General features: G+C 45.6%; 2 protein-coding genes across 5 annotated transcripts; one reads left to right on the top strand and one right to left on the bottom strand.

The window, feature by feature from the left end:
• Position 1: 1 nt before the first annotated feature.
• LOC112885708 (pentatricopeptide repeat-containing protein At4g14850) lies at positions 2-4,341 on the top strand. Of its 4 annotated transcripts, XM_025951326.1 has the most exons (4): positions 2-1,623; positions 1,733-2,274; positions 2,924-3,335; positions 3,612-4,341. In XM_025951326.1, exons 1-2 carry the CDS (start codon positions 2-4, stop codon positions 2,196-2,198), a joined length of 2,088 nt encoding a protein of 695 aa, XP_025807111.1. In that variant the 3' UTR covers positions 2,199-2,274; positions 2,924-3,335; positions 3,612-4,341. The 4 variants fall into 4 exon arrangements, with proteins under 4 accessions (XP_025807111.1, XP_025807129.1, XP_025807102.1 ...); XM_025951344.1 differs by lacking the exon at positions 3,612-4,341 and having other exon boundaries at positions 3,143-3,599; XM_025951317.1 differs by lacking the exon at positions 3,612-4,341 and having other exon boundaries at positions 2,924-3,599.
• Positions 4,342-4,649: 308 nt separating this feature from the next.
• Positions 4,650-14,661, bottom strand: LOC112885270. Its single transcript, XM_025950928.1, has 21 exons — positions 14,353-14,661; positions 12,909-13,007; positions 12,723-12,824; positions 12,554-12,613; positions 12,359-12,465; positions 12,158-12,240; positions 11,888-11,978; positions 11,587-11,784; positions 10,518-10,770; positions 9,532-9,796; positions 8,809-8,867; positions 8,631-8,723; positions 8,459-8,548; positions 8,265-8,346; positions 8,002-8,057; positions 6,998-7,054; positions 6,310-6,350; positions 5,929-5,996; positions 5,748-5,804; positions 5,547-5,664; positions 4,650-5,037 (listed from the first exon to the last, which is right to left on the bottom strand). The coding sequence occupies exons 1-21, from the start codon at positions 14,473-14,475 to the stop codon at positions 4,992-4,994; spliced, it is 2,148 nt and encodes a 715-aa protein (XP_025806713.1). The 5' UTR covers positions 14,476-14,661; the 3' UTR covers positions 4,650-4,991.
• Positions 14,662-15,076: the final 415 nt, after the last annotated feature.

The raw sequence follows: 15,076 nt of genomic DNA, 5'->3' as shown, positions 1-15,076 counted from the left end.
AATGCGCCGCGCCGCCGCCGCCGTGGCGGCGCCACTGGCGACGGACCCGCAGCTCCTGGCGGCGGCGGTCGAGGCGGCGATCGCCTCCCGCTCTCCGCGACTCGGACGCGCGGCGCACGCGCGTGCCCTGAGGCTACTCGCCCCGGCCATCCCGCCCTTCATCTGCGCCCACCTCGTCAACCTCTACTCCAAGCTCGACCTCCCGGGGCCCGCTGCCGCCGCCCTGGCATCCGACCCGAGCCCCACCGTCGTGTCGTACACGGCGTTCATCTCTGGCGCAGCGCAGCACGGGCGCCCTGCCCAGGCGCTCTCGGCCTTCGCCGCCATGCTCCGGCTCGGCCTCCACCCCAACGACTTCACCTTCCCATCCGCATTCAAGGCCGCCGCGTCCGCGCCGTCGCGGTCAACCATCGGGCCCCAGGTACACGCCCTCGCGCTCAGGTTCGGGTACCTCCCCGACGACGCCTTCGTGGCGTGTGGGGCGCTGGACATGTACTTCAAGACTGGCCGCCTCGCGCTGGCACGCCGCCTGTTTGAGGAAATGCCCTACAGGAACGTGGTCGCCTGGAACGCCGTGATGACCAACGCGGTGCTTGACGGAAGGCCCGTTGAGACGGTGGAGGCGTACTTTGGGCTCCGGGAGGCTGGTGGTATGCCGAATGTGGTCTCGGTCTGTGCATTCTTCAACGCGTGCGCTGGGGCGACATATCTATCCCTTGGGGAGCAGTTCCATGGCTTCGTAGTGAAGTGTGGGTTTGAGATGGATGTCTCCGTCTCCAATTCTATGGTCGATTTTTATGGGAAGTGTCGATGTGTAGAGAAGGCCAAGGCGGTGTTTGATGGCATGGGAGTTCGGAACAGCGTGTCCTGGTGTTGTATGGTTGTTGCATATGCGCAGAACGGTGGAGAGGAGGAAGCTTTCTCGGCCTACCTGGGTGCAAGAAGAGCTGGGGAAGAGCCAACAGATTTCATGGTTTCCAGTGTGCTCACCACGTGTGCGGGACTGCTAGGCCTTGACCAAGGGCGTGCTCTGCATGCAGTTGCTGTCCGTTCTTGCATTGATGCAAACATTTTTGTTGCAAGTGCTTTGGTTGACATGTATGGGAAGTGTGGGGGTATCGAAGATGCTGAACAGGTCTTTCTTGATATGCCGCAGAGGAATCTTGTTACATGGAATGCAATGGTAGGAGGTTATGCCCATATTGGTGACGCTCGGAATGCACTTGCAGTGTTTGATGATATGATAAAGTGTGGAGAAACAGCACCCAATTACATCACACTTGTCAATGTCCTCGCAGCATGCAGCAGAGGAGGTTTGACAAAAGAAGGATATGAGCTGTTCAAGACAATGAACGATAGGTTTGGGATTAAGCCGCGAATTGAGCATTATGCTTGTGTGGTGGACTTGCTTGGTCGTGCAGGAATGGAAGAACAAGCTTATGAGATCATACAGGGTATGCCAATGAGGCCTTCCATTTCTGTCTGGGGAGCGCTACTTGGGGCATGCAAGATGCATGGTAAAACAGAGCTAGGAAAGATTGCTGCTGAGAAGTTGTTTGAACTTGATCCTCAGGACTCTGGCAATCATGTTTTGCTCTCTAACATGTTAGCATCTGCTGGCAGGTAAAAATAACTTAAAAATGTGTTTTCTTACAAAAAAATGCCTTGCAATCAAATTACACTCGCTCATTAATTGTGCTGTGGATTTACTGTATCTTTTTTAATTCTCCAGATGGACAGAAGCAACAGACGTGAGGAAGGAGATGAAAAATGTTGGAATCAAGAAAGACCCAGGGCGCAGCTGGATTACCTGGAAAAATGTTGTACATGTTTTCCAGGCTAAGGACACAAAACATGAGATGAATAATGAGATCCAGGCGTTACTGGCCAAGCTCAAAAGTCAAATGCAAGCTGCTGGATACATGCCAGACACACAATACGCTCTCTATGATCTTGAGGAAGAAGAGAAGGAATCGGAGGTGTTTCAACACAGCGAAAAGCTTGCTCTGGCTTTTGGATTGATCTGTATACCACCTGGTGTACCTATAAGGATCATGAAGAATTTGCGAATTTGTGTAGATTGTCACCGAGCTTTTAAATTCATATCTGGTATTGTTGGTAGGGAGATAATTGTGCGAGACAACAATAGGTTTCATCACTTCAAAGATTATGAGTGCTTATGCAAGGATTATTGGTGAAAGTTTTATCTGCAGGATCTAGTGATGCATGCTTCTTTGGGCATTTCTGGAACCGCTTCTGCAAATATAGAAGAAGGTATCTGTTTTAGTTCCTGTGTATGATTTGTATTCTATCACACGCCAGCATGGATTTTGTTCTAGTCAACTTCTTTAGCTGTTGTGACCATTGACTTGATCTTCTAAAATTTGAAAAAAGGTACCGGTAACTGATTACTATGATGTTAGAGAGATTAGTTCAGCTGGAAGCTACAGAGTGCCTATTCCCAGAGAATATGATATTTCTGTTATAATAATCATAACGGTTCAGATAATTACATTTATTTTTAAATATCCTGTATTAATTTGGTTACCCTATTAATTTTCAATTGTAAAGGTACAATACTTGCAGTAGATATTTTTTTCCATATTGTTTGTTCATTAATGGTGATATCCACTGGATCAAACAGAGCAAATTCAATTGATAACTACAATTCTCATCAATCTATCTTCTGATAATATGTTTTTCTATATTTCATCGTGGAAATGGATTTGGTACCTCAGTTATTCCACGATAGAAACTGGTGGTTTACTTAGATTTAAATGTATTGTCAGTTTCTCCAGTTTAGACACTCCATAGTTATTCTAGAAATTGTTTATAAGCGCAGTATTGGTTAAAATTTATCTTCACTTAGTTATTTTGGTTGCTCAGTTCGCGCAGAGTGTGACATCAAACATGTAAAATGCAGAATCAGATGGAAATAGACCAACTGGCCAAATTTATTCAGGTTTCAGCTTCAGCTGTGGTTGGCGAATGCTATCAGGATGGGAAATAGGACCACAGAAAAATAGACTGGCAAATCAGAACAAGGGACTAGCAATATCCTCGGTTCCAACATTTGGCATGGTGGAGGGAGGAAGTGCAATCATTGGCTGTGGAGCACTAACGCCCAGCATATTTATTGCAGCCTTGCAGGTATCTTGGAGAGCAGTTTCGAAGAAATGAAGCGCACATCATGCTCAGTGTATTCATACTCTGGGACAAGAGGGGTGCTTTCGGCTCAGCTCAGAAATCCATGATATTCCTCCAATGTTCAAACACTGTGGTACTTTCTCAGCTCCGCCTTCCATGATGTTCCACGGTGTTGGAATGCTGCACGGGTACTGTCTCATCTCAGCCACCCATGATGTTCCTCGGGTCTTGAAACACGGACGACTGAGGTTGCTTGGTGTTGAAACACTGATGATTGAGGGTGCTGGGTGACATAGTTCTAACCTGTAGAAATGCTAATAGGAAATTTACTGACTTTTGAAGCTTGTAAATGCACAATGTACTACAGTGACACATTATGTTTAGGAAGTACGACTACAATCATCAGCTTAATTTTTCAGGTAAATATTCCGCTGCTTACAATTTTATTTTTCTCGAACACGCAGGAGAGCTGCATGTCATTGTATTAATAGGAAGAAAAAGGTTCCATTACATGCTGAATCCACAGCCTGGATTAGTTTTTGTTTGCTGCTTGTCGTTTTAGGATTAGCCACATGATATGGCGCTGAGCTTTTGTGTCTGCACTCTGCACAGCCTGCTGGTGCTCGTCATGACAAAGGCAATCCTGGCATTGGCATAAGAGATTTTTGTAACAGCCAGGTCTCCATTCCGATTGTCTTATTTCCTTCTTGGATTTCACATGAAAGATCCTATATGTCCAGGCACACAATCAATATAATTGTCGAGTTAAGATTTCTACCTGATGTTTATCTCATTGCATTGCAGTGGAAATGCTTATGATGATGCGCTGCTAGCTAAGTTTGAAAGTGTCTACACAGATTCTGGGGACCATAGCTCTACAATGGTTGTCGTTGATGCTTATTACTTCCCTTCGCCTACCTCCTGCTATCAGTATTGCTAGTAGTTGGTTTTCAACGTTGAGCTAGGTCTCCCTGTTCTTCCTGAGTAGCTAAGCTTCAACGGAGTGGCTCACACGCCGTCCTTCGTGAACGATTCGGCGGTAGCGCCAAATAGACCCAACATGGGTACAACCACGATTCTACAACCACATGTACAATTCAATACCCAAACTTTCCTAACCTTGATAGAAGTATAGAGCAAAGATGGTTCACAAGCATGAAACATCAAGCCTCGCAGCCAACCATAGAGACAGGAACCCCATGCTGCTACCGTGCTACGAAGAGAGATGCTGCTTATGTCTGCCCATACCATTGTAATGCCGTACGATGATGGAATTGTCCCCATGCATGCAAATTGCAAAGATGAGATCCACCGACCCGTTCGGGAGAGGTAAATCCCACCCCAGATCCATCTCCAGTCTCAAAACTTAGTCCAATGACAACATCTCAGTTTCTCTTTGAGATATTGATGACTTTAGGATTTGCATGACGTATGTGGAGCAAAAAACTTACGTGGTTGGCAACCAAAGATTCAAAAGGTCGACGTTAATGGTCCCTTTTTTTTGGAAGAAATAGTGTGATTGGTGTACTTTTGAAGCTTTCATTGTCGACCAACGGATACAATTTCTCGATTGTTTTCAGTTGCTACGCATCTTCTGAACAACTAATCTGGCTTTCACATCCTGGGGAAATGCAGTTTTCCCCTCCTCCGACACATCTAGCCATTGTTCTTGCTTTCGTTCTGATGTTTTGGTGTGATGCCTACTGTTTAAACATATGGTCATATGATCGATGAATCCTCCAGGAACAAACGTTCCCCTGCCGGAAATCAGGATCTACTGACAAACTCTCAGCTCCAGAATTCAGATGACATTGTGGACCACTTGTGGCGCTACAGATGTGATGCTACAAGCTTATTTCCTTTGGTAGGCTGATCTCCAAGAAGTACAAGCTGTCAATACGAAAAATGAAAATCAATTAGGTTTGTAATGAATAGAATGAAGTGATGTATAAAGGTGTGTACAACGATACAAGATCTTGTCTAATATCAAATTCACCACTTTCACAACCCTACTGGACAACACTACAAAGGCCCCAGTGGATGCACTTTACAAATGTGAATATTGACGATGGCTGCATAAACTTAGGCCAGTATGTTTCAACATAGTCAGTCTTTATCTGTGCTATTGCAGGATGGTCAACTTTCATAGATGATGAACTATGGCATTGGTAGGCTATTCTTTTGTTTAGCGCCCTGACGCTAACAACATATGAGTTCAAACCCTACTCATACCTTGTGAAAACTCAATAAAACACCCTACGAGGATAAATACTAATTCATATTCTCATATTGCAGGTGTTCTAAAAAACCACATTACCACACAGAAAGTCTCCTGCCAAAAGCAAATCCATACTTGTCACTATGAGAACATGTTTATTCAATTCGAAGAATCAACAAACCTTGCAGACATGCATGCCATTCCCAAAAATACTGCTTTGACAGCTCGCTTCTGGCCACAATAGTCAAACGCAAGAGGCAGCATTTCATGCAGAGTGAGGAAAGCCATAACACCACCAACTGCATAGAGACACACAGGAAGTCAACAGAGTACTCAATATCAAAAGTTCAAAACTAGTATTCAATTTACTCAACAAACTAACCAGATCCAAGTAGGCCTTCAAGAATGTCAGGATTCAAGCTGCTTGGGAACAAGTAAGCTGCAGTAAAATCATATCAGCGCTAAATAGGATGGCAGAGTAACAGACAGAAAACAGATAGATTTTAGTATAGTTTCCATCGAATGAACATCATTTCGAAAGGAGGGTTCATGAAAAAGCATACCTACAGCAATTACTCCTACTGGCTCAGCCAAACCAGATCCTGCTGCCATATAAAATGCCTGCCATTTGCTGTGACACAAAAATAAACATGGACTGATAAATCATCTGAATAAAAATAAAGATTGGAAAAAATAAAGGAATGAACAACCATTTTGGATTTTTTTTCACCATCTATAATAAGTTCAAGTTCTCAACTCATACATCATGCATGGATATATCAGACATATAAAACATGGATTTGAACGGATACCATTTTTGGATTTTTTTTTAGAGGAAATTTTTTCCTGTAAATCATATATATTTGACACTGGATTCATTTCTAAAGGCTGCTGGGAAATATAAACTTTATTCATCATGAATATCTACATGAGAGAACATGTACCTCTTGGTAGCAAAATAGATTGGAAGAGCTACAGCAACCCCCTGAAGAGGTAACAAAGTGGTGAGTAGTTAGTATATTGAACTGAGGAAAATGAAGCATACTGAATAAAACTCAAAACTGATCCAAAGGAAAGATACAAATACACGGAAGAATATACCCTGAATGATATCACTAATATGCCATGTATCCCCACTTATAAATTATATGATTTCTATGTACATTGCATATATTCTCTCCATGGAATTAAAAAGAAAAATCCTAGGTGCTATTTTTTTTTACACTATACTCTGTTAATGCTATTTGCAAACATACTCTTCTTTAGACTGGTATCTTTTGAGACTACCCGATTCTGGCAAACTGAGAGAGATGGGTACAAGGAATATACTTTGATTACTGCTGATACCTAGCAAAATTTAAGAGGATAGCTATTGATAGACATTACACAGAACTTAAAAAATCATCATGAACCCTTTATCATTCTACACGTTAATTTGCACATACAAAGGTAACCATAAATTGGGCATTCATAGACTACGGAATTTTTTAAGCTTTAAAAGAAACAAATTTTGTGGCATTTAAAGCATTGCGCAAAAGCATCCAAGTGTTATCATTGGTGGCAATAATTCATATCAAATTATAGATGATAACTCTCATTTAACAAGAAAGGCCAAATTGTTGTTTTCTGTACCTCTGGTATGTTATGTAAAGCGATAGCAACAGCCAAGTTCAGACCCACATGAAGACCCTGCAGTTTAGTGCAACAAAGAGCAATCAATTCAAGCACAAAACCAGTCATTACAAAAAAGAACTTTAAAACACAACGTGAGGTTTCAGGCAGAGCCCTTCCAGAACTAACAAAGGTACGCACTAGTAAAACAGTGTTCTATTAGAAGAACATCAAATCCCACTTTTTGCCACTGCGAACGAAAAATGGAACATGGAAAAGAAAATAAGACAAGCAAGCATCAAAGGAAGCAAGATCAGGTAGTTCTGAAAGTAGCCTACAGGCTATAGCCAACGGGTGCTGTAACTTCAACAATATTGATATGATGCTCGATTGTTCAAAAACCATCCTTGAAAAATGCAGGTATAGAACATTGACTATGTCAGACTATAAATTTTGCAAGGATTGATGATGGTACAAAATCACAACAGATATACATACTAGAATGGGTGGTTAAAATGTCGGATGATGCTGAGCTGATCATCAGTAAGTACCAAAATACCACAGGGAATCACTGACCAATAGAAATGCAGGAATGCTTTGCCACAGCACTCTTTTACAAACTAAACTAAGACTTAAAGTCATGCAGTATTAATTGAACATTCTAGCACACATTTGAATCTGAATAGTAATGAATGACAGAAACTCAGAAAGTATCACTAATTAAACTGTCTAAGAACCAATTAATTGGACAACATGCTACAGGAACAAACAAATGTTGCTTCAGTTATTAAATGGATTGTTAAGTCATTGAGATAATTCAACTACAGCTTACTCGTTTGAGCCTATTATACTTACTAACATAAATATAGAATCTGAAACATTCTAAAATACAGTTTAATTAGCACTGCGATGAATGGAGCTAGTTTCACTAGTTCGATAATTTAACAACTAAATAACAGGAATGGCACCACAACTCAGTGATTTGAGCTTTTATACCGACATAATTATACTAAGGGAATACTTACCTTCACAGACCCAAGAAATACAGCCATTCCCTCTGGAAAATTGTGCAAGCTAATTCCTGCAATCAGAATATTTGCCAATTCAAATCACTGTAGCTTCAAGGAAGCAAAGCTGCAGAAAAGATATGGCACCAAGATACTCATGACATGATACAGTCCAAATATTTACATTATCAGAATTCTGAAAGAAATTCAAGGGAGTGCATGTGCTGTTTACTAGTTAAATAAGGGCATTGAATAATTTAGAAGCGTTTTAAATTTCTTACCAACAGCAGTAATAATACCACTGAATAACACTTGCCGGCGATGTTTTCTCATCATATCTTTGCCCGACCCACCATCATCAGCCTGCTCTCCTCAAACCAAACAAAGAGAACTAAATTCTATTCAGTTTTCCTATTTTAGCAAGGAAACAAGATATGGTGCTCCAAATAAATCATTAAGGGCAGTTCATTCCAACCTTTTTCTCGCTTGGATCAGCTTGTGGTGAAAAGGCTGGCTCTGGAATAAACTTGACAATGAAACCAAAGAAAAGAACTCCTGCAAAAAACTGCAGGTTGCTCCTTGTTATAAGAGACATATCAGCATTGCATGAGCATGCATTCTAGAATTGTAAGCACGACATGACTCACCCAGAGGTTGCCCTTCAAGAAGCCAATAGAATTTATTGCATTGTGTGCCAGATCCAGAAAGGAGATGCTCAGCATAAGCCCAGCAGCAAAACCCTGTAGTCAGCATGAGCAACATATAGAACATTAGCAATCAAACAACTTACTAAAAGAGATAGTGAAGTTAGTGATAATTTTTTACCTGTAGAAGCCCAAGCATCTTAAGGTTAGGGGCTGGATTCAAAACCACAAACAGCGCACCTGAAACAGAGAATCCAAACTTAGTTGAAGTTGGTGAAGTTACTTAAAAAAAACTCCACTATACACGACGAGTCACCATCACGATTTGACCGACAAAAAGTGAGGCTGGGCATCTTGGGGTAGCTCACCAGATCAATCAAAATAAAGTACAATGTGGACCAATTTTAGCTATATGCATGGTTTAACCAAGTAAGGCTAGTCCTAACTTATGCAATTACGCTACCTGGGCCTGGGGTCTAGTTCTAAATTTGAAAATTAGTCATTTTTCCCATGTTGAGGCACAATTCCCATCACTTGGTGCAGTGTGGTTCAAACTATACACTAAAATGCTCTGCGATTTCCTGTATCTCAACAGACAAAACAGGGGTTTATTTGCTTGATAGACACCGGACGTAAGCTTATGCCAGAACAACCAGTTACTCGCCCACAGTACCTACAGGCTAGAACCCATCCACGCGAGAAACCCCTGCGAACGCGGAACACCCAATTGCATCGAGTACACTGCTTCATGCCGCAGCCCAAGCTAGGAAATCGGACTTGAACCAAAATTCAGCAAGTGACTTCCCGCTAGAGCTCCACCAACCCTAGGAACCGCAACGCACCACCCCCACGGCGGCAAGCAGGCGGGGAGTCAGCGACCGAGGAGCCGGGAGGCGGGGGGTACCGTACCGATGGCGGTGCTGAGGCCGCCGACGAGCGAGAGCCCGAGCGCCCTGTGGAACACCTGCCGGTCCATTCGCCCCCCGCCCAGCTCCCTCCTCCTTCGCTAGGGTTTGGGCCTTGGGGGAACCGAGGCCGGGGCGCGGAAGGGAAATGAGGGAGGAGGGCGAGCTCGGCGTGCGCCTGCGCGAGGCGATGGCTGGGGGAGTGATTGAACTGAACTGAAAATCGTTGGAGGAGAAAGGGGAGGCGGCGGTCGCGTACTTATGCTGCCGTCACGAGACAAGTGGGGAATTTTATTCTCAAGAAAAAAAAAGGTGGGGGACTTTTAACTTTTCCTAATCCCTCTTGCTGGCATCGCATGCTTGGATACTTCGCGTAATTTTTTTTCCGGCTTTGATGATCCCACCGTCCAAGCAACGCGAGATATGCTTGGAAGTGCGAACCCTATGAGAATCCAGCCCCTAACCTTAAGATGTCTTCGGTAGATCGCCTAAATCACTGAAGAGGCAAAGAAAAAAAGGCGCTTAAAGTTAAAAGTAATGCTGCGTACAGGTTGCAATCTTAGTGCTCAACTCCAAGCCGAAGAACCGACGGATTGGGAGTTTGGGACGGTCACGAGGAGTAGTTGTCAAGATCTGCGGCATGAATCATGGCGCGATGTGCTGGTGTACCTGCTAGGACCGTGCCACGGGCTCACGGTGGTGATATTTGAAACAATGCAAGCATAAACAATGTTAGAATGAATCACAAATCAAATTGGGATCATATATTATTAGCATCGATCAGGCACAATTACAGAACAAAGCCCTTGAACAATTCAAACGACCACAAACAAACAACCAACAACCAAACACACAAGTAACCAATCGTAAAAAAGAACAAGCAAAATCAACTTATGAGATGAACCAAACACAAATCGCATCACGACGGTTTCCCGCCCGCCCGCGCGGCCGGCAGCGCCCTCCGCGCTCAGTGCAGGTAGTAGGCGAGGAAGGAGGCGATGAGCGCCCCCGCGGCGGGCACGGCGCCGGCGGCGGCGCCGCTGGCGGAGGGCCCGGCCGCGCCGCCGACCGCGCCGGCCGGCGCCTCGGAGGGCGCCTCGGAGGCCGAGGCCAGCACGGCGGTGGCCGAGGCGGCGGCGACGAGCGCGGCGCAGAGGACCTTCTTCATCTCCATCGCTGGTTCGCTTGCTTGCCGCTGGATCGAACGGAGCCCTCCTTGCCTCGGCGCTCGAGGTGGTCTTTTTATTGGGGGGGAATTGGGAGACTGCTCGCTCGACGATCGGCGTGAGAGATCTCTCAATTGCTTCTGCCGCCCCGGAGCGGGGCGCCGATTTATACGAGCTCCGCGGCGCGGGCGCGAGCGGCCGCGAGCGAAGCCAGGGCGGCGGTTGGCGGGCGGGCGGGCGGGCCGTGTGGATTGCCGGGAATAGGGTGGCGCGCGCGGTTAGCGGCGGCGGGTGATCAGCTGGTTGGTTTGCCATTTTTGGGGGGGTGGCCATGGCGTGGCAGCTTTGCTGTGCGCAGCGGGTGTGGGAGGATGATTCACCAATCACCAGTGGCGTGGCCTGTGGCACCTGGAGACTGGAGGGAGGACATGCTTGATCTTGGCCACATGCGGGCCCATCATTTGCGTGACCATCGTGTCACGGTTCATTGTGCGCTCGCGAATCCATGGCGAATCGATAAATTGCATGCTCACAAATCACAATTGCTATTCATTGAGGGCTTTGAGGCCACCACGTGGGACCAACTTGTCAGTGTCAAGCATGACATTCATAACAGACGACTTGCACGCAGCTCGGTACAAAATAACCTATCCAATTGCCAGATGCTGCGAAATTCGGACTAACAGATTCCAGCTAAGCTTCCCTGCCGGCAATGGCGATAAACATACAAACCTACTGTACTAGGCAGGAGGAGACGAGAAGACACCCAGACGGTAATCTACCCTATCCTTTTGCAATCAGTTGGGCTACATCCTGAATTCCTGATGCTATAACCAGATGATGGTTCGGCGCAGCCGCACAGGGCAAGAAGGCTGGCAGCAGCATCACTTGCGTTTCTTGGCCCTCTTGCTCTCCAGCCTCTGCCGCGCCTGCTCAAACTCCTCTTCCGTGGGCTCCGAGCTGCTCGCCTTGGGGTCGCACTTGGACATGATGGATGAAAGGATGGAATTGAACTGGTTTTTCCGCTCCGCCCTGCGCTGCGAGATGGCTAGGATCAGATCGTTCTCCTCGCTTTTCCTCTTTTTCCTGCCACGAAGCTCAACAATAATGAGTTGGGAGGAAACGGTAGCTACATGCAACATGCAAGCGTGCCAGGCAACAGGTGAATGTTCTGTGAGGAAAAACTTACTTCACTCTCCTCTCTAATGGATTTGTTGGTGGCTCCATCTCGGAGATCTTTTTAGCCCATTTCTCATACGATTTAGTTGATTTTAGCTCACCTGGTATAGAAAGGAAATAGTGAATGGTTTTAGAAAGATATTTCAATCAGCAGGTTCAGTAAACAACTAAACATGCATAAACAGGGCAATTAGCTGGCATTGTTGTATCAACGGAACAGAGTGAAATTGATCCATGATAATGGAAAATACAGAGCAGCATCTACAACTAAGTGTTTTACCTTCAGCAATTGCCTCATCAATTATATCCTTGAAGCGGTGGGAGTCAAGCTTTGGTTCTGAGCAAATCATTGAGCAGAAAAGCCTGCATAGAAGGGAACTATGTCAAGATAGAAAATAAACAAAGGTGTTTGACACTGGTCCACAACCTTCGGGGTAATGGTTTGATCAAGCTTAAAAGGACATTAGTTCACAGAAATCACCTGTTCATGTTGCCCTTGTATTTTGTATAAAGATCCTTCAGGTCCTTTTTCTCAGAATCTGACCCTCTGTATTTAGCTTCGAATTCTTCAATGTCAGCCTCAGTGACCTGGGAAATATGATTAAACGATTGATTTGTTAGCCATTGCAAATGCATAGACAACATTAGCATGTGATTGATATAGAAGGAAACATACCTTCTTGTACATTGTTCTAAAGTACTCTTGGAGATTATCTGCAGCTTCTCCAACCAGTGCCTAATAGGATAGAAAAGGTACGAGCAATCCAACCCGAAGGATTTCCTTTCAGAAAATATTGCTTCAATCTCAAAAGTAGAAAGTTAAGTACTAGGAAAGAGGTGCTCACATCATCATCAGTGATGCCTGTTTCATCATATAATGCCCTCTTTTCTGCATCTCCGAGAATGGAGATCACCTTCTGCAGCTGCTGAAATTTCTCTTTGGCTTCCTGGCATCGCATAACATTCCACTTGAGAAACAATACACTAAATTACTGTAGGATAATATCCATGGTTTAGGGTTGAGATCCTACCTCATCGCCAGGATTCTTATCTGGGTGAAGACGAAGAGCTAATTTGTAATATGCCTTCTTTATTTCTTGTTGTGAAGCAGTCTTCTCGACCCCTAGGATCTTCAAACGAAGAAAGGAAAGGAAACAAGACATCAAATTAGTAATTTCTGATCTGCAAAGAGAACAATGAGAAATTGAATATGTCATAATAATCTCCACATTTACACTTGGACAAGTTCAGACTTTATCTCATTTGAGATCGCTGACAGACTTATGTTTGCAAATACACCTTAAACGGGTACCAAAAGAGTCCCCAGCAATCAAACAGGATGTTTGCAATGAGTATGCTTCATCATATTTTGAGCTGCATGTTAAGGCATAGTTAAGTGCAATCAAGTAGTAAGCATTAGTTAGCTGCAGGCCTAAAGTGACAGTGCAGGCCAAGAAAAAAAAGCAGTGAAAGCACTCAGCAGATACAAGTAAATGTAGATTGCAAGCTCTATTATTCTTGGTCTAAACAAAAGGGTGAATTTGCTAGGCATGAACCACAAATAGCCAGGGCCTTGTGTGGTCCACCAGATGAGCAGACTTTTTTTATTGGAAGAAAAACAGTTCACCTGGCAAACAACAAGCACTTTGAACTTAACTACAGCGTATTAATGAAGAGTACTCGCCCCTGAATTAACATAGTAGCATACAAATAAAGGCATGTGAGAAAATGTCAGCCTGTTCACATACAGGCACATAACCACTTGACAGTTCTAACACTTCTTGTGGTAATTGTTTGCATTAATACTCAAACGTGCCTGCATACCTTCCTCTTCCTTCCCCCAAAGCAGGGTACTGGATAGTCATACAGAAACAGCTCGAAGACAAGCATATACCAACGAGCTAACTAAAGCATGACAACATAGCACGGGATAAAGAGAGAAGAAAATCCCAGTGAGTGTAATTCTCTCTTGGCACTCCTACAGCTTCCCTACATATTAATCTTCACCTGTCTTTGCTGAACCCCGAATGCTTAAACATTATTTCAATTATAAGCAGTGGCACATGTGTACATTTCAATTGCTCATGCCGAGCTAACACTCCACAAATTACCAGCAGGCGTACCATGTACAAAAACAATCCAATCGAATTAACAGAAACAACCCCCCGACGATTGCAATCAATAGTTTGCAATCCGCAAACAATTTGTCCCCAAGTCCTCAGATGCCATCACCAAAATGAGCAAATCCGCAAGATCCACCAAATTCACGAACATCTAACCAGACTAATCCTAAGCCTTCTGACCGAACAAACACAGGGAGGGCCCTCTCATCCTCGAACCCTAAACCTCCCTCACGGGCTTCGCGCGCCGCACCAACGCCGCAACTAAACCGCCGCAACTAAACCCCGACCCAGCACGCAACCTTCCGCCCCGCGCTTGGCCGAGATCCCAGCTATGGTTCTGAGGGCGCCTTACCTCGTAGAGGCTCTTGCTCCCGGTGGCCGCCGGAGCGGCGGCCCTCCCCTCCTCGCTGGCGTCGGCGTCGGCGTCGGCGTCGGCGTCGCGCGAAACCCTAGCCCTGCTGCCCTTGCGGCCCATCTGACGGTAGGCGGTGGTGGATCGGTAGCTGGGGCGGTGAGGAATGGGGGATTGGGGAACCGGAAAGAATGGTGGAGGCGATTGGGGGCTTTATACAGGGGAAGGCAGCGCGGGTACGCGGAATTTTTCCCGCCCTTTTGGGTGTCGCGCGCTGGGAGGAAATTTGGTAGCTTCTCGTCGGAGTCGATCAGTCGAACAAATCGAGATGGCAACGGGTAAAATACCCGCAAATACAGGATTGTCACCCCACATCCGCGAGCTAAATTTTTTACCCGTGCCCACGGCTATCACCCGTCATAGGCGGTAAGCTATGCCCGTATCCTCCATCCGCGGGTATTACATGCCGCGGACGTACATGTGTGCCCGGCGAGCAAGAGGGTGGGCCGAACGGAGCTCCGCCACGTCGGGCTCGAGGGGCACTGCTCGTGCCCTCGGCGCGAGAGGAGGACAAGGGGCAGTGGGAGGAGGGAGGAGGATCACCGCCGGTGGTGTGACGGCGCGAGAAAGGAGGACACGGGCGGCAGCGCGAGGGAAGAGGGGCGGCAGGATGTGGGAGAAGGATGCGGCGTCGCGAGAGAGGAGGACGGGCAATGTCGCGAGG

Source organism: Panicum hallii, chromosome 1 (assembly GCF_002211085.1).
Source record: "Panicum hallii strain FIL2 chromosome 1, PHallii_v3.1, whole genome shotgun sequence".
Classification (NCBI taxonomy): domain Eukaryota; kingdom Viridiplantae; phylum Streptophyta; class Magnoliopsida; order Poales; family Poaceae; genus Panicum; species Panicum hallii.
Note: the sequence above shows the minus strand (reverse complement) of the source record. Positions and strands in the feature narration are given on the sequence as shown.